Source organism: Bison bison, unplaced genomic scaffold (assembly GCF_000754665.1).
Source record: "Bison bison bison isolate TAMUID 2011002044 unplaced genomic scaffold, Bison_UMD1.0 scf7180017864530, whole genome shotgun sequence".
In the NCBI taxonomy this organism is placed as follows: Eukaryota; Metazoa; Chordata; class Mammalia; order Artiodactyla; family Bovidae; genus Bison; species Bison bison.
In genome coordinates, this window is record NW_011495080.1 from 12,252,364 (window position 1) to 12,272,251 (window position 19,888).

The 19,888-nt window shown below is 41.1% G+C and overlaps 1 protein-coding gene across 1 annotated transcript; it reads left to right on the forward strand.

The window, feature by feature from the left end:
* Nucleotides 1–24: 24 nt before the first annotated feature.
* Nucleotides 25–18,410, forward strand: GPR37 (G protein-coupled receptor 37 (endothelin receptor type B-like)). The gene is made up of 2 exons (XM_010831732.1): nucleotides 25–1,814; nucleotides 17,053–18,410. Exons 1-2 carry the CDS (start codon nucleotides 792–794, stop codon nucleotides 17,869–17,871), a joined length of 1,842 nt encoding a protein of 613 aa, XP_010830034.1. The 5' UTR covers nucleotides 25–791; the 3' UTR covers nucleotides 17,872–18,410.
* Nucleotides 18,411–19,888: the final 1,478 nt, after the last annotated feature.

The following is a 19,888-nucleotide window of genomic DNA, read 5'->3' on the forward strand; positions in this document are numbered from 1 at the left end:
GCCCGCCGGCCCCGTCCACCGAGGAGCAGCGCCAGCCCTCCCCACCCCCCCTCCACCACCGATTCCCTTCTCCGCGGGGACGCGCCGCCCAGCAGCCCGCACCGCCCCCTGGTCAACTTTGAGCGAGAGGAGAAACAACTTCGGCAGTGGCCGCGGGTTTCCAAACCCTCGCCTCCCGGTCCGCAGCAGCCTCGGGTTGCCGGGGTTAGGTGGGGCAGAGTTTCCTAGGCACATCTGAGCGGCGTCTGGCAGCTAGCACCCTGTTTCCAGCGAGCGGGAACGGGACTGTGGCTCCTAGGGATCCGAAGGAGGGCAACTGGTTTTTTTTTTCCCTTCAGCGACCTCGGCTTGCCGCTGGATAGAGCCGCCTCGAAAGGATGTAAATAGGCGGAGCAACTGTTACCGAGACGGCAACCACCCAAAAGGCAGGGAGGAGCGCGGGGCTTCGTCCGGGCTTCTCCCAGTCGCAACATTAATCATCAAGCAGGTGTTGGTTGCAAGTTTTCAAGGTCAGCCACTAGGAGCAGCGAGTCCCTCCCTGAACCTTGGGGATACGTAGCGCCCGGGTTGGATTTGACTGAGAAATGCTCAGGACGCCAAACAAGGAAGGATCGTAGAGGGGGAGGGTTGTGACCCCAAGACCCATCCCCCAACATCCCCGTAATCTCCCGTCCCCCGCTGCCGGGGCGGGGGTTAGTATGTGACATGTGCCTAACTCTCAGCGGCAACTTAGGCAGCAGGTGTCGGTCCTAAGCAGGAGCCGCTGCTGCTGGGTGCGCCCTCGCCCAGCCATGCGGGCCGCGGGCGCACCTCTCGCCCGCACCTCGCGGCTGCTGCTTCTGCTATTGCTCAAGGTGTCCGCTTCTCCTGCCTTCGGGTCCGCCCTTGCGCCCAGGAAGGAAAATTGTCTGGGAGAAAGATGTGCACCTACACTGATCCAGCGTCGCAGCAGGGACGCTTGGGGACCAGGAGATTCTGCAGGAGACCTTCTGCCAACTCGTGAGCCCAGGGAGGAGGAGCAGGAGGCAGTGGTGCGCTCGGCGCCCCCGTGGGACCTACCGGCCGGTCCCGGCGGTGACCCAGGTGTGGGCAGAGGGGCGGAGGCGTTGGCAGCTGAGCCCTCGGGACCACCGGCTAGGCCACCTGGAGCCTGGAGGTGGAAAGGTGCCCGGGGTCAGGAGCCCCCTGAAACTTTGGGGAGAGGGAACCCCACGGCTCTCCAGTTCTTCCTTCACACCTCAGAGGAGAAGAAGGGTTCCAGAGGCGCTGGCCTTTCTGGGCGTAGCCAGGAGCAGAGTGCAAGGAAAGAACCCGGAGCCAGCGACCTTTATTATTGGCCAAGGAGAGCTGGGAAACTCCAAGGTTCTCACCATGACCCCCAACCCAAGACGGTCCATGGGCCGTCGGGGTACGAAGGGCGGACGATTGCACCCCCTGGCAGGGCGCTGGCTCAGAATGGGTCCTCCCTTGAAGGAGTTCATGAACGTGGGGGTCCCCGGCGGGGGAACAGCACGCACCCACGCTTGCGACTGAAGAACCCGTTCTACCCGCTCACCCAGGAGTCGTACGGAGCCTATGCGGTCATGTGTTTGTCCGTGGTGATCTTCGGGACCGGCATCATTGGCAACCTGGCGGTGATGTGCATCGTGTGTCACAACTACTACATGCGCAGCATCTCCAACTCCCTCTTGGCCAACCTGGCCTTCTGGGACTTTCTCATCATCTTCTTCTGCCTTCCGCTGGTCATCTTTCATGAACTGACCAAGAAGTGGCTGCTGGAGGACTTCTCCTGCAAGATCGTGCCCTATATAGAGGTAATGCCGTCCAGGGGGTCTCGAGCTACTGGCTTTATTCATTTCCGGGATTTATAGCATCAGGACTGCTGCTCCACACACCTACCTGGCTGCTGAACCCCTGCGCTTTTCCTGAGTCTCTCCCCCATTTCTCTTGCCAATCACGTATATGCATTGGCATTTATACACTGGGTGTGGGGGGCGGACCCGAGCAGGCTCTGTCCGGTCACCTTCAAACTCATCTGCTCCTGAATTGGGAAATAACTATGATCTCATTATACATAGGATTGTTTAGGTTTTAAACGTATTTCTCTGAATATGGTGTTTTATGGTGTGTGTGTGTGTGTGTGTGTGTGTGTGTGTGTGTATATTTGGAGACTGTCAGATTCTAGGGTTAATAAACAATCAGTCCTTGACTGTCATTATTAGAGCCAAAGTCCTATATCATTTATCTACTAGGTTTCTAGTGCTCCAATATGATTTATTCCCCAAGAATATTATTAAATTCTTTCCTTAAATATAAAAAAAATTGAGTAATGTTTTGTTTAACAGAGGAAATCTACTTTTCTTTGTTTGTCACTTGCTTCAATACATTAGTAACTTCCCAAATTAGTTTTAGGGTCTGGCTGTCTGCCATGATATCCTATCTGAATTCTTATATTCTTATGTCATTTTTGTCCCTCTGTTTTCATTCCTCAATTTTGTAACCATTTTATTTATTTTGTATGATTGACCTTAAGCAAAAATAACACTTTGAACCTCATGGCACAGAATTTAATGAACATTCTCAAAATATATAGTATATATTTGACATTTGTTAGGGTGTGATGGACTGACTACTTTTCTAAGACTAGAAATTTTCTTAAGACGTAGGGGACACTTAATAGGTTCTGAAGTTTGGAAATGAGAATCTTTGAGTAAAATTTTACTGTAACACATCCTACAGCTAGTGTCCTTAACCGTTATTATGGTAGTTGGAATTTGCTCTTTAAATGGCTTCTCTTTAAACACCAGCTCTTGGATGGAGCCCAAGTGCTTTGTTGCCAGTTGTGTTTTTAGCCAGCTGGCCCTTGATTTCCTCCATTCAGACTGCCCATTTCATTTATGGAAGCAGAAGAGAAACTGTAAATATTCCAGAGCCCCTGATCCTGTCTGGCACCAGGGCCAGTGACACTATGTTCAGCATTGTTCCAGGGCCCAGAGCTAGGGGAAAAGTAAACAGAAAACAGTACCTACTTAGAAGGACCGAGGCAAGAAGCTGTAAATAAGACCCTCTGCTATTCTGGCAGGGATCAGCTGCAGGATCATTGCATGCTTGCTAAATCAGCTGTTGCTGCTTTACCAAGATCTAGGATTTCTCTTGTTGCCAAGCTCCAAGCAGCTCCGAAACATCTAATTTATTTGGAAGACAGCTCATTTTTGAATTGCAGAGAAGGAAGTTAAATTTATGAAGAGAATATGTGTCTACCAGTCATCTTTTCAAGGTCAATTTCAATGTAAGGTTTCTCTGATTGTTTAAATAGTGCAGAAGAAATTGACATATGCAAAAAAGAGACAAAAGTAAACTCATAAGTAAATAGGAGAGTTACTTCCAAGAAGAGGAAAGCTTGTTTTAAATGTACTGGACAGGATAAAATCTTCATACAGAAGAGGGAAAACAATAAAGAGGACAGAAAAAAGAAACTGGGAAAGAAAAAAAAATACTAAAGTTCTTTAAAAAAACACACACACAAACTTTAAAATAATTTAATTCAAAATCAGAAAAGAATAATCAAATTTTGGTGAGTTTTATGAGACCTATGAGTTTCGAGTGATGGTATTTATTATGTATGTGTTTTAATTTTCTTTCTCTTTCTAATTCTGAGGATTTTAGAAAATACATATTTTTTCATTTGTATTCAGTTTTTAAATTTAATTCTCATCTCCTTAAGAATAGCAATTATTGTTATTTTTTACTTTGTATTTTCTCCTTCTTCATAGCCCTTTCTGTTTTTTTAGTTTTTGGTACAGAGCTTTTTTTTTTTCCTCTAGAGAAGCAAAGGCTTGAAGTAAAGATTCATTCATTTTTTTCTTGAAAAATTAAACTATAATATACATTTCACTGTTAGAGTAATGAATAAAGACCTTAAGATTTAGCGTTTCTATACTCATACTTAATCCTGTTCTTCTGAAATAATTCTATAATATTTCATCATTTTCTATGAAAATGATCACTACTGTGATTAGACAGTAGTATTAGCTCCACAGTTCCTGATTATGAGTGCAAGAAATACAATCCAAATTTCAGAATAAAGCATTTCTGCCTCTAAGAGGTATTGCTATTTTCACAGAAGTAAGAGGGATCTAATGCCTATTCCATGTTGGGTTTCTGGGAAAAAACAGGGACGTTGAACTGTGATGCAGGTGTCACAAAGACTTCAACAGACAACACAGGAGCTCTACAGGCTCTACCATCCCCGCAGGCTGGGATGGTTCTACAGGAATGTCCTGAATGTAGGCAAGAGGACCCAGCCCTTATGGATCTGTCACTGGATACAAGTTGCTCCCAGGCAGGGGGCATAACCTTGAGCTGGGTGCATCTCTTTGGTCAAGGGCAATCCTATAGAGGAATGCAGCTAAGAGCCATCAACTACCAATAGTCCCAGCAGCTGGGAAGTCAGCATTTGATTCCTTAAAGGACTTTGGGGTGGAGAAGCAATGTGTGTGGGAACAATAGCATCCACTACATTGACCTTTGAATTATCATGTTGAATTAGAACCAGGTAACATTCTAACTGAATCCCCTCATTTTAAAGATGAAACATGACACTCAGAGAAGAGAAATGACCCTCCTAAATATATACACTAGTCAATGGCAACCAGACCCTTCGTCTCAACCCTTAATGTTGATATTTGGTTGTTAGGCAAAAATCTATGAGGCAAAACAGTGTCCAGTAACTGTTTTCTTTTTCTGCTCCTCGTTATCTTTTAAAAAAAACTTTTGAACCCAACAGACAGGAAAAAAACAATAAACCTAGTTGACATCATTTGTTTTATGATGAAATTTATGGCTTTTTATATTTTTAAATTTCATCTTCCTTCCCATAAACTGACAGTAAATTCCCTAGTTGGTAGCTCATTAAATTTTTAAAAGTTGCAATAATTTGGGACAACTGCACTTTTAAATGTGCCAAAGATGATTATCTTAATAATCAAATACATATACATAGGTTGTACTTTATGTTCTTAACAACTACAAATTGTCTTAGATTGGGGAGCACATTACAAATATTTTTTAAAACTTTTTCCACAATTTGCCTTCATTATGAATCTTTTTCTTCTTGGCTGCAAGACTCTGAAAATTATTTGACATTTCATCTCCTTTTATTATCTAGATTTGATCCTTTCTTTACTTTTTACTTTTTTATATTTATCTTATTTGTTGGCTATTCTTTTCCCATCACACACTCTCTATTGATTTATAATGTCTGAGCTACCATTTTTCTAGTAGTTGTTTTTGCCTTTTTCAATGTGTTTATTTTAAAATTTTAACCACAATTCATTTTGATTGATCTTTACAGATTTTCTCTACCTTCTCTTTTGCCTTCATTTCCTTCTCTACTATAGTTCTTTCTTCTTGAGCTTGAGTATTAGCATCATCTTAAGTTGGAGAAGGCAATGGCACCCCACTCCAGTACTCTTGCCTGGAAACTCCCATGGACTGAGGAGCCTGGTAGGCTGCAGTCCATGAGGTTGCTGAGGGTCGGACATGACTGAGCGACTTCACTTTCACTTTTCACTTTCATGCATTGGAGAAGGAAATGGCAACCCACTCCAGTGTTCTTGCCCTGGAGAATCCCAGGGACGGGGGAGCCTGATGGGCTGCCGTCTCGGGTCTCACAGAATCGGACACGACTGAAGCGACTTAGCAGCAGTAGCAGCAGAAGGAGGTAGAAGAATTTAGGGGAGAATTCTGTTTGACTTTCCTGGTGGTTCAGACGGTAAAGCATCTGTCTACAATGCGGGAGACCCAGGTTCGATCCCTGGGTTGGAAAGATCCCCTGGAGAAAGAAATGGCAATCCACTCCAATACTATTGCCTGGAAAATCCCATGGACAGAGGGGACTGGTAGGCTACAGTCCATGGGGTCGTAAAGAGTCTGACACAACTGAGCGACTTCACTCTGTTTGCATAGAAAAATAGGTGTTTCTTCAGCAGAAAGAATAGGTCTTTGCAATTTGCATTCAACTCTTCTTTATTTCAGAGTGTTGACATAAAGTGTAAGGAGAACACTGAGCTTCCAGAGTCTATCTCTAGAAAGGGAATTCTATTATATTTAATGTTACTGTGAGTGGGATCATAGTGGGAACATATGTAGTTGACAATTTCTCTCTTTCTGTTCCAGGATTATGAAGTCTTTGTGGTCTAGTGATAAGTCCCATACAGACCAAGGGTAGATGGAATGGTAGGAAAAGGGGACAGGAGGGAAGGAAGTCTGGGTGGATGGTGGCCATCCTAACACATACATCATTTTAAACTGGTTTATCAGAAAGTCACCAGAAAAAAACAAAACAAAACAAAACAAAAAAACACTATACTCCAAGCAATAGTTGTTTGTGGAGAGAGAATGTATGTGCTGCTTGCATATGGAGGTCTGGGTGTGGACTGCAGTAGGAGGATGGCAGAAGAGATCCCTACCGTACCATTTTCTAGGGATCTAACAAATGCTTCAGTTCAGTTCAGTTCAGTTCAGTCGCTCAGTTGTGTCCAGTTCTTTGTGACCCCATGGACTACAGCACACCAGGCTTCCCTGTCCATCACCAACTCAATGGAGTTTGAGCAATGAAGCTTGCTCAAACTCATGTCCATTGAAGTCGGTGATGCCATCCAACCATCTCATCCTCTGTCGTCCCCAATATTCTTGCCTTGAGAGAACCTCATGAACACTATGAAAAGGCAAAAAAGATATAACAAGTGCTTAAAGCCAAATAACTCAGGCATTGAATGTGGCAACTGGAACAGCCCTTTGCTCATTACTTGATGAAAGCCGACCAGATGGAAGTATATCATCTGATCCAGATCTGCTGCTAAATGTATATTTCTCTTTGGATGTCAGTTGGAGGTTTTGAATAATATGTTGTTTTTTAGTTGCTAAGTTGTGTCTGACTCTTTTGCCAGGCTTCTATGTCCATGGGATTTCCCAGGCTAGAATACTAGAGTACTAGAGTGGGTTGCCATCTCCTCCAGGGGATCTTCCCAAGCTGGGGATGGAACCCTCCTCTCCTGCACTGGCAGACAGATTCTTTACCACTGAGCCACCAGGGAAGCTATGAGAGAATCCTTGTTGTTGTTGTTCAGTTGCTAAGTCCTGTCTGACTCTTTGTGACCCCATGGACTGTAGCCTGCCAGGCTGTTCTGTCCTTGGAATTCTTCAGGCAAGAATACAGAGTGGGTTGCTATGCCCTCATCCAGATGATCTTCCTGACCCAGGGATCGAACTCCCATCTCTTATGTCTGCTGCATTGGCAGGCATGTTCTTTACCACTAGCACCACCTGGGAAGCCCTTATATTGCCATTGCTACTGCTAAGTCACTTCAGTCGTGTCCGACTCTGTGCAACCCCATAGACGGCAGCCCACCAGGCTCCATACAGGTATGCTATTCTACACAGATTTCCCTAGAACTCCTACATTAAAGTACTAACATGCTGATCACAGGAGATAGTAACTTTGCTTGAGGAGTGCATTAGACATTGGTTTGTTTAGTCGCTAGGTCATTTCTGACTCTTTGCGACCCCATGGACTGTAGCCCACCAGGCTCCTCTGTCCTCTGGATTTCCCAGGTAAGAATACTGGAGTGGGTTGCCAGTGGGCTTCCGTGGTGGCTCAGAGGTAAAGAATCTGCCTGCCAAGGCAGGAGACACAGGTTAGATCTCTGGGTAGGGAAAATCCCCTGGAGAAGAATTAGTTATACTGATGGACTTTTAAGTGGAAGAACACAGTTTTGAGAGCCATTTGAAAGTTACTAATAATGTTCTCAGGGAAAATAAACACACTGAATGAGAATGGTACTTAACAAATATTGTATGACTTCCTATTAATCCTTTATAATAATTTTCACATTCCCATGCAAGAGAAATATTTGGCTGATAACTCCAAAGAGTTAACCAGAAAAGAAAAAAAAAAAATAGAGTGTGCGCCTATGTATAACTATTCATGAACGGTGTACAATGAAGTTTATTGAACTTGGGTTCCACCTGAGAAATGTTGTTGTTCAGTTGCTAAGTCATGTCTGACTCTTTGTGACCCCATGGACTGCAGCACTCCTGGCTTTCCTGTCCTTCACTATCTCCCAGAGTTTGCTCAAACTCATGTCCATTGAGTCTGTGATGCCATCCAACCATCTCATCCTTGGTTGTCCCCTTCTCCTCCTGCCTTCAATCTTTCCCAGCATCAGGGTCTTTTCCAGTAAGTCAGTTCTTCACATCAGGTAGCCAATGCATTGGAGCTTCAGCTTCAGCTTCAGTATCAGTCCTTCCAATGACTATTCAAGGTTGATTTCTTTAGGATTGACTGGTTGGATCTCCTTGCAGTCCAAGGGACTCTCAAGAGTCTTTAGCACCACAGTGCAAAAGCATCAATTCTTCAGGTGTCAACCTTCTATATGGTCCAACTCTCACATCTGTTCATGACTACATACATGACATGTCATAGCTTTGACTATATGTACCTTTGTTGGCAAAGTGATGTTTCTGCTTTTTAATACACACGAGGAATGAAAGTTTCATAATAATCAAATGTGAAATTCAAATACTTTCCTTAACTATTGATTATAAGAATGCTTTCCTTTTGTAAAGCTTGCCAATGAAGTAGAAACAAAAATATAGGTTTTTTTACTTGCCTCCTAGAGATATCCGTTGGCTTTCAGCTTTTAAGAATTATTCACAAAACACTAGCACCCAATAAGGACTAAAGAGCAGCTTAAATAATTCATTATTTTCTATAGTCCTCTTCCATAGATGTCATTATTCATTCATTTATTTACTATCCATTCATTCATTAAACATTTATTGGGCTTTTATTCTATGCTAGGCACTAAATTAGGAGGGAACAGGAGGGATAGAGAGGGAAAAGTTTCCAGAGTTCAGTAACATAGATGTGTTACTGCTATTACAGACAAGTGAAACCACATGCTATACAGTGTGATAATACGATAAGAGGGGCTTAAACAAGCTGTCATGGAGGCTCAGGAATGGCCCTGGAATCAGTCATCTCACAACTGCTCTTCCTCTCTCCAAAGATGAAAAAATTCAACTGAAAACTATGTTCCCTTTCATTCCTTTTCAATCATATTCTTACTGTTAGTTTTCATACATATGTACAGCCTAGAGCCATGGTGAGAAGGCAATGGCACCCCACTCTTTGGCACCCCAGTACTCTTGCCTGGAAAATCCATGGATGGAGGTGCCTGGTAGGCTGCATTCCATGGGGTCGCTGAGAGTCGGACACGACTGAGCGACTTCACCTTCACTTTTCTCTTTCATGCACTGGAGAAGGAAATGGCAACCCACTCCAGTGTTCTTGCCTGGAGAACCCAGGGACAGGGGAGCCTGGTGGGCTGCCGTCTATGGGGTCGCACAGAGTCGGACACGACTGAAGTGACTTAGCAGCAGCAGCAGCAGAGCCATGGTGAAAAGCTACAACTATTAATTCATGCTTTCTTGCTTTTTCAATTTGTCTTAGGATATGAGGTGTATGAGATATTTCAGCAGATATGACTGTCCTAGACATTTCATTTAGAATACAGAATTATTCTAAATATTGTTAAATGTTAAATTATTATTTGGAAATACAATGCCTGAGATAACCATTTCCGAGTTGGAATTAGTCATCCTTATTAGTCATAAAGACATTAAGTAAATCGAGTTTTTAAAATTGTACTTAAATGAATGGTTTATGTAGCAGTGCAATAGCAGAATGTTAAATGACGTCCTTTTCTTCCGAAAATCTCTTAAACATACCAACTGTTTAGTTTGACCTTAGAGGACCTGGGAAGAAAGGCTGACAAGAGAGATACTTTACACCTTATTATAGAGCCAGGGAAAATGGAAGCATGGAGAACTGGAGTCATCCCTCAAGCCCACAATCAACTTTAGGACTTACCCTCAGTTTTTGAGGGCTTTCAAAGTATGTGGTTATATCAACAAAATATCCTTCAACAGCGAAAAAGAAGTAAATATTTATGTGAAAGCAAAATAGATCTGAGCTTCTGAGTCTACCCAAGGCTGAGCAAGTAAGGTTCTGACTTGTCCTCCACCCTTGTACTACATGGGCCATGAGAGAAGTCCCACCTTTAATAGCTCTTCCTGTGAATTGTAGGGTTTCCCTGGTGGCTCCGTGGTAATGAATCCACCTCCAAGGCAGGAGACTTGGGTTAGATCCCTGGGTTGGGAAGATCCCTTGCAGAAAGAAACAGCAACCCATTCCAGTCTTCTTGCCTGGGAAATCCCATGAACAAATGAGCCTGGCAGGCTACAGTCCTAGGTTTAATGGTATCCCATTGGAAGCACAGGGCTCTGAGTCTGGGATGTGGACCAAGTGAGGAGAAGAATGTGTATACCGCTGTGCACTGAGGTTTGTCTCTGACACTGCACTTCTGCACCCATCCTCCAGAGATCTTCTGTCATATTTCTTACCACGAATTGACCTGCCAGAGTCCCATAATTAACTCAACCTTGTTGCCAAGACTAACTTTTAGGTGTCCTTATGAGAATGGTATTCTTTGTGCCAGAAGAGATGATCTCTTCGAAAATTTCAAGGTAAAGTGGAGAATGGAATTGCTACAACCTCAAATATGGGCTCTTTCTATTTGCAAAGTCGGTACAGACACTTTCCATAAAACTTCCATAAAAACCGGATATAATCACAGTTCCAGACTTATTCTTGAGATAGAATACTTTCAGCTTGTGAATTTATGATGGTTTTCAATGTGATCTATCAGCACACTTGAGTGGTTCACAGCATGAAGGAGGCCAAGGTCACTGATTTGATCCTAGCCTACAATGAGTCATTTCAATTAGGTCTATGACTGTACTCGGGGCTGCCATTTTTCAGTCCCTTCTCATCACTTCCTGCCTTCAGGGAACTTTCCTCCTACCTCTGCTGCTTCTCCTTGGTTCAAATTTCTCTCATATAGGAAAAGCATCTGTTAACTAATTCACAGTAAGATGTGACATTTAGAGATACATGTCTTTTAAAAGAAGGATGAATAAAGAAAGAGTACTACTTCCTTAACCTATTACCCAGAATGGGATTTTGGTTAAGAACAGAGAAATTGTGTCTTTAAATATGGTCTCTCAATGTCCTTCAAATCATAATTACCTAACAACACATGGATGAGGCCAGTTCTGATTTTGTCTTTAGTTTAGGTTCACCACCATGTGCCAGGGACTGCTTGCTATCCAAGGAGTCCCTTGGACAGCAAGGAGATCAAACCAGTCAATCCTAAAGGAAATCAACCCTGACTATTCAGTGGAAGGACTGATGCTGAAACTGAAGCTCCAATACTTTGGCCACCTGATGCAAAAGAGCTGACTCGTTGGAAAAGATCCTGATGCTGGGAAAGATTGAGGGCAGGAGAAGAAGGGAGCAACAGAGGATGAGATGGTTGGATGGCATCACAGACTCAGTGGACATGAGTTTGAGAAAACTCTGAGAGATAGTGAAGGGCAGGGGAAGCCTGGCATTCTGCAGTCCATGGGGTCACAAAGAGTCAGACACCACTCAGCAACAGAACAACAACAACAGGACCATATGCAATGGTGCAATGTCATTATTCACAAGAAAAAACAGGTGAAAATTTGTTATAGGTCTTTGGAAACTCATCAGAACCCCTAGGTGAAAAACAGAAATTCCAGTTCATTTTAAGATTGATTAGAAAGAACATTATAATATTAAGAGTTGAAATCTAGACTTTGGGCTTGTGGCAAATACTACACTTTGAAATGAATTTCTAATTATTGAGAATAAATTTAGAATGCATAAATTCCTTAAGAACTGTTGATTCCAATAGATGGCTTACATTTTAGGACAGATGATGTTAATCTTGCTTCAGTTGCAATTTTTTTTTTTAACCAATAAGCATTGGTAGAGTTATATTTAAATTATAACATTTTAGATAAGTTGTAGCAAAATGATTTTTTTCTAACTGCAAAGGAATGTACTTCTACAGAAGTCAAAAGTTGCAATTGTTAGGAATGTCAAGGTGGGAATGATAAAAGTAAAAGGATAAATACGAATTTTAGGATGATATGTTGACTTTTAAATAGTCTCCATTTTTTTTTAACTTAGTAAGAACATGTTACCAAGTTTAAAAATGAGGGTGTAAAGTTGAGAATGCAGCAATAATGATAGTTGATACCTTGAAAGTTCTTTCCCTGACACTGGATACCATGTAAAGATGAAATAGGCTGGGTACAATTGAAATAAATAGATACGTATAATATGCAGTTGTATCAGATTAAATCTCAGTGATTTTGACAAAAGTAAGAAGCCCTTTTTTTGACTGTGGAAGAGTGCCTGTGAAGGGCTTTGTTTCATTTCAGAGGCCTATGCGTCCTTGCCAGGACTGAGACACATCTGTCCTACTCACTCTGTATTTTGGTTTGGGAACACTAATACAAGTGTGTCGCTGCCGCAGGATCGTGATTAGCATGTGCTCCAAAATGAAGACCTTTTGATAAAGGCCATCACGTTGATAGTGATGAATAAAGTGGCTTTGATAAACAGTGATGATAAACAGTGGCTTTGAAAAAACATGGTTTCTACACTGTTGCTCAAAAAAGTGTCTCTGGTGGGGAAGTTGCCCTGAGAGTTTCGAGGAGATGCGTTATGGAAAATCCAAGAGGAAGCCAGAGACACAAGCTCAAGCCATTTAGAGTTTCACAGGAAACTCTACCCTGTGCTCCTGCTTTTTTTCCTGACTGATTGTTAGGTCTCTAACCATGGACTTATAATGGGTTATCATTCATGGTCCAAATGAATGGGTTTTCTTAACAATGATGCCCTTGTTTTGAGGGTTACTTGTGTACAAAGGACAGCCCATAAATAGATGCACTTGTCTTTCTAAGGTAAAATGTAAGTTAGGCGAGAGTACAGTGTCATGACTTTGGTTAGAAATGTTCCTGTTTTATAAAAATCAGTGTATTCCAGTTGCTTCACTATAGTTAAACATGTGGGTTCAATGTCATATGAAAGAATTTTTGCTTGGAAGTCCATCTGTCTTTTCTTTCCCCATCATTGTTATCACTGATGTCTATCAGAGGGTTTAGCAAAATATACTATTTATTTGGTATGAGTTAAACTTTCGCAGCTTGACCTCATTCATAAAGGTTTCTTTTTTGCCTGTCTGCAGGAAGCTTCTGAGAAGTGGAGCTATAGCTACCACAGGATTTTCGTAGATGACTGTTTTTCATAACATATCCATGTGCTCCTTCTTCACATCATTTTGAATGAACAGGGATTTAAAATAGTACTAGCTGAAGACAGTAGTTTCCTCTCAGCTGGCTGTTTGTATTGAGTTAGACCCTTAAATGGTAGGGAGAACTCTTGTGCATTGAACTGCTGCTTTCCCACGTGAGGGTCTCCACTTGCCCTGTGCCTCTACGGTCCCTTGAAGCAGCACTGCAGGTGACCGCAGGTGACCACAGCTGCCCACAGCCTCACTGTTCTAGATGGTGACTGGGCAGCAACATTTGCTGTTGTTCTTCTTCCAGGACACAAAGAAGAGCAGAACATGGCTGGTGAAAAGATTTCAGAGTTGTTTATTCTGATTCTCTAGTGCCTGTATTTTGATGCCAATCCCCTCAAAATGACACATTATTTTCCCAAATAGTTAAAGATTTCTGCTTCCAACTTTCCTTTGATCTTGATTCTCGGAATTAACCATCTTGTCCATTCAAAGTGTTTAAATTTCTGCTTTTGTTGATGTTAATTATTCCTCCTGTTGCAGTTTAATTAATAAGAGATTGCATCTCATGCATTCCATCTCTCAGAATATGCTTCAAAGAACTAACCATCTAAGCTAACGCTTAGAGCTTTACTCCCAAGAGCATATTTCTAGTGATATGGAATTTTAGCAATCAGATATGGTCATTAAATTCAGACAGATCCAGCCTTCATGATACAGTTTTATAATTGTATATAATTGCACCATTCATCTTGGTAGAATTTCTAATGAGCTGTATGTAAACAAGTATATTTAAAAATTGTGATAGAAATCTTTTCATGGCCAAATGTTACCCCAACATTTAGCAATTCTAATTACATGGATAGATTCCATATCTGAGTAAACAGAAATTAGCCCACCACTCCTTCTCCAACTGATTTTTATCCATGTATTTCTGTGGCATGCAGTTAGTTCTCTACAAAGGTTTACAGCCTCCTGTAAATAACTTGGGAAAGTACTCCTTTCTCGCTGTTTCACATCATGTTTCAAGTGCATAAGTGAATTTATAGAAAAATATTTGGAGTAATAACACTGCAGGCAGTGGCAGCAGGAGAGAGTAGCTATCTAGGACTGGCATTTGGGATGCAGTTGCTCTTGGCAACTGCGTAGTAAGTGCTGTCTGTATTTGGGGAGGTGTTTGTCTCAGCGGTTCTTTTAACAACTCTCTGTAGTTCTTGTGACCTTCCTGGATGGTTTACCTCATTTCAGCTGGATCCTAATTGCAGAGAATTTTATCAGAGAGAAGAACAATTTGAAAGTAGAAGGCTATATGCAGGAATTTCCTGAAATTTGTGTATGACAACTGAGAAGTTTCCCATAATCCGTGGTTTGTCAAGAGCACTACACATCAAATATGTTTGAAGTACTCAGTACTGCAGCTCTCAGGAGTATGGTGGAAGAACTGAGCATCTTCAAATAAAATAAAATGTGGAAGGATTCCTGAGTGAAAAAAAAATCGAGGCACATGTAAATCCTGCTTAAAATTTGTCTTAATTTTTTCTTTTTTAGATGAGTTATACAGAATCTATAAACCCCCCCCCCCCTTTTTTTTTCTTTTTGAAGCAGTGAACATCTTTTCATTAAGAATGAAAATGCAGCAAAGTTTACGGTATCCAAGGAGCTGATAATTTAACACACCTGTTTTAGTATCTGTCCACCTACATTCATTTGCTCTTTGCTGTTACCGCACATTAAATGCTTTCTAACAGATTTGAGATAGGTATGCACATGATAGCTCCTGTAGTAATTGGTTCAGATTTTAAATCTCTAGATTTAAAATGATGGAGCTCAATCGGGGAGAAGATACTGTCTCTTGTGTATTGTGTATTCTCTGTAAGTAATGATAGAAAATTACCAAGCAAATAGATTTTGTGAGCCTCTAAGAGGCTGCTTCTTCTCAGAGTCTAGTATTTTCATATTGCCAAGTTGTCCTTTTAATAGAAATGTTATTCATTATTTTAAAAGGCTGCCGAGCATAAACTTTTGCAGCTTTGTATTTTTGGACTGACTGTGGAAACAGGGTGACAAGGAAATATGCACATGCTTTGCCTCAGTGAAGATGGTGCAGAAAGTCTTGCTGAGGACTCTTGTACATTTGATAGCCTGAGAATTTTTTTTGTTTTTTTGTTACAAAAAAATTTATATATTTTCTCTCTCAATCTTATAGAGAGATGACTCAAAACACTTGCAGAGCTAATATATACATTAAAACCTCCAAAAATCTGTACAAGAAAATACAGCAATTTCCAAATAATACTGTTTGATGCAGACCTTCCTTTAGAAAATGACACATTCTTCTTAGATTTCCAAAATGTGATATTAAAAAAAAGTATTGACATAAAATACAATCTGTTCTTAGGACAGTTGCACAGTGTGGGCTTCAATTTTAGAATTATTTTGAGTCTCTAGCATAAATGAAAAATATATTTCTAATAAGGTGAACAACTTATTAAGTTGAAAATTAATTTTAAAAAGGTAAATGTAGAGATGACTCAGGCATATTAGATTGATGTTTATGCTGATGTTTATGGAAAACTTCATGAAGATTTTGTAGTAAAAGAACTGTGGTTATAAGTTTAACCATGACCTCTTGATTTGCTCTGATGTAGACTTTATTATTCCTATTTTCTTTCATTTTTGCTTTTCATACAGGTAACCCCTTATTTTATCTCACTTTCAGACTGTCTCTACCAATAGTTATGAGAGTAATCAGGACATGCATGCAGTATCCTTATTTTCCATATGAGAACTAGTAGACAATAATATGTGGTGTATAAGAAGGAAGGCTATTTGCCATTGGAATTCATAGAATCCACAAGGCACGTTTCTATTTTTCTAGGGAGAATGACAGCTTAAATGTAGTAAGTAAACAATTAATATTTTGAGTGCTGAAATTGTTAGGACGAATGGTTTTCCTTTTGTCAACATGGTCCTTTAGAGTCCTAAAAATTTAGACATTAATGTATATTAATTATATATATATATACACACACACACGTGTGTGTGTGCATGTGTGCATGCATGCTAAATCACTTCAGTTGTGTTTGACTCTTTGTGACCCTGAAGATCGTAGCCCTCTAGGCTGCTCTGTCCATAGGGTTCTCCAGGCAAGAATACAATACTGGAGGGGGTTGCCTTGCCCACCTCCAGGGGATCTTCCCAACCCAGGGGTGGAACCACATCTCCTGCATTGGCAGTGGGTTCTTTACCATTAGTGCCACCTGGGAAGCCCATTTGAATGTAGGTATTTGGGGTATACCCCAAAGCAGCCCATTCACTTAAGGGATTTTCTGTTAGTCTCCTGTTTTATCTGAACCTTCAGGAACATTTTACCTCCTATCCATTGTCCTTGTTTAAATATATAAATAATGACTTCATTTATTAAACATTAAATTACTTTAATTTCACCCCAAACAGTGGAGTAAATTTGGTGCTCTCAGATGATTACTCTGCTTATCTTGTGACTTTGAGAACCGCCTTACCTCTCTTGGTTGTCTATAACGTAGCTGATCTTTATGCATCCTTCCAGCTTTAATATTTTTTGGCTCCATGACCCAGAAAGACTATATTTCTTCTTTTTTTTTCTTCTATTTTTATTTGTTGTCCTTACCATGATTCATCAGAAGTCACCAACAACAGTTACCCACGCCTGATTCCAGGAAATTGTTCTTTTCTTTTGAGGGGTACTTTTCGCCCATCTATCTGTATTTATTGCCTAATGTTTTGATCTTTCAGAGATGACCCAGGATAAACATATTCTATGTTCCTCCTGCAGGTTGCTTCTCTGGGAGTCACTACCTTCACTTTATGCGCTCTGTGTATAGACCGCTTCCGGGCGGCCACCAACGTCCAGATGTACTATGAAATGATAGAAAACTGTTCTTCCACAACCGCCAAACTTGCTGTGATATGGGTGGGCGCTCTCCTGCTAGCCCTGCCAGAAGTGGTGCTCCGCCAGTTGAGTAAGGAGGACCTGGGCTTGAGCGGGCAAGCTCCTGCTGAGCGCTGCGTCATCAAGATCTCCCCCGACCTCCCCGACACCATCTATGTCTTAGCCCTCACCTACGACAGCGCTAGACTCTGGTGGTATTTCGGCTGTTACTTCTGTTTGCCCACGCTTTTCACCATCACCTGCTCTCTAGTGACTGCAAGGAAAATCCGCAAAGCCGAGAAAGCCTGTACCCGGGGGAATAAGCGACAGATTCAGCTAGAAAGCCAGATGAACTGTACAGTCGTGGCTTTGACCATTTTATATGGATTTTGCATTATTCCTGAAAACATTTGCAACATTGTGACTGCTTACATGGCCACAGGGGTTTCCCAGCAGACAATGGACCTTCTAAATATCATCAGCCAGTTCCTTCTGTTCTTTAAGTCCTGTGTCACCCCTGTCCTCCTCTTCTGTCTCTGCAAACCCTTCAGTCGGGCCTTTATGGACTGCTGCTGCTGCTGCTGTGACGAGTGCATTCAGAAGTCGTCCACGGTGACCAGTGATGACAATGACAACGAATACACCACAGAACTGGAGCTCTCACCCTTCAGTACCATACGCCGGGAAATGTCCACGTTTGCTTCTGTTGGAACTCATTGCTGAAGGAGTGAGCACAGCCTTGGGTTGGCTTAGCTTTCTTTTTTGTTTGTTTGTTTGATTTTCATACCCTGTGAAAGTTTTTACTCCTATTTTTCCTTACTGGGAAAAAAATGCAAAAGAAAAAAAAAGAGAGAAATATTAACTACTGATAGAACTGATTTTGCAAATTAATATTTGTGCTTTGAAAAAGAAGTTTATATTTAGTTATTTAAGAAGTATGGGAGGCCCATAATTTTAGATCATTTTATCTGGTATGGTGCTAATATTTTATTTGAAAAAAAGTGACTGCACCTTAATTAATTGCTAACTTACTTTCGTTCTTTTAAAAAATATAATCACTGTATATTGGTTATAGCCATGTGATTTCGTAGGCTATTTTCTGTTTGAGTTGTGATTGAAAGTATATTGTATGTGGTTTTGTGAGATGAGTTGTAGTTAAGAAGCACTCACCAAGTAGCACCAAATAAATGACACTTTATTCTTTAACCTCATTGTCAATCTACTTTTAACCAAGGTTCAATAAATATTTTAATTGCTTTAAATACACAAGTACTGGTTTTATGCACGATTTAAAATTGACCTTATTGTTTTATAAATTCTATTTTCCTTTAAGGCTTCTCTGATAGCTCAGTTGATAAAGAATCCGCCTGCAATGCAGGAGACCCCGGTTTGATTCCTGGGTCGGGAAGATCCCCTGGAGAAAGGATAGGCTACCCACTCCAGTATTCTTGAGCTTCCCTCGTGACTCAGCTGGTAAAGAATTCACCTGCAATGTGGGAGACCTGGATTCGATCCCTGGGTTGGGAAGATCCCCTGGAGAAGCAAAAGGCTACCCACTTCAGTATCCTGACCTAGAGAATTCCCTGGACTGTATAGTCCATGGGCTTGCAAAGAATTGGGCATGACTGAATGACTTTCACTCAGTTGACTATTTTGCTTTAAGATTGGAAACCATTATGTTACAAAGAAGTTTTCCTAACAGTACTATTTATATGTATGATTCATAAAACTATATTATATGTTTCAAAAAAGTATTTTTAATATTCAGATAGAGATGCAAATTACATCCAAATAGTTATAAAATATGAATAAATAGACAGCAGAGTAGAAAGAAACTATCTTAAAAAAAAAAATTACCTCTTAACCAGCATATAGAGCTACAGGTTTTCCCATGAGGAATTATAAGTGGAACCAAAGATGAAAAAACAATGTATTTGTCATCTATTTCATCTAAACACTGACCTCTGAAGCACCATGAATTCTATGTGAAGCACTTTGAATTCTTATTTTTCCCCTTTTAAAAAATGAACTTGGTTAAATCTGTGTGGCTTAATTTCTTTAATAAATTACAGTATGGTGGAATAATTAAATTAATATACATCTTGATTAAAACACTTAAATATTCAAGTACTACCTTTAAATTGATATTCTGTAAACTCCCAACAAAAAAAACTAGTCCTCTCCATTTGAATTATATGAATGCCTGAAGGAGTTGAAGTAAAAGCAGTTGTGTAAAATGCCTGCCACATGGGACACATCCCTAATCAGATGGCAGAGGCAGTGACCTGAGTGACGCAGTGTGATTGTCATGTTGCTGTCCTCAGAAAAGTCATATAGGGGAAGCCAGCTTTCTGGCTGGAAACTGCCCTGTGTGTTTTCTGCTTGTCAGTTTCTGTACTATTTAATATAACCGAGTAGCACATTTTTTCTTCTTGACTAAATGCTATTTAAATCATTCAACTTTAGTGCTAGTAAAATTAAAAGTACTTAGTTCAGTCCACTCGTTTTCTGCATGAAACCCAGATTAACTAAATGATAGTGCCCAGAATATATCCTTTTCCCCAGTCCAGGACTCTACAAAGGGATTTTCCCCCCTACTGTCTGTATTTCAAAGAATTTGAGGAAGAATAAAAACAAGGCACCATTGTTCCTCTTACAGATCCCTGTAATAGGTCTTTGGAAATGAGGATGCCTGAACTGGGTTTTGGCTGCCGAGCAGATCAACAATTATCATTCCACA

What these genes read in the sequence shown, in the direction of transcription:
- GPR37 (XM_010831732.1), top strand. Translation starts at nt 792, where the DNA reads ATGCGGGCCGCGGGCGCACCTCTCGCCCGCACCTCGCGGCTGCTGCTT. An exon ending in AGATCGTGCCCTATATAGAG is followed by an intron (nt 1,815 to 17,052) that starts GTAATGCCGTCC and finishes TTCCTCCTGCAG; the next exon opens with GTTGCTTCTCTGGGAGTCAC.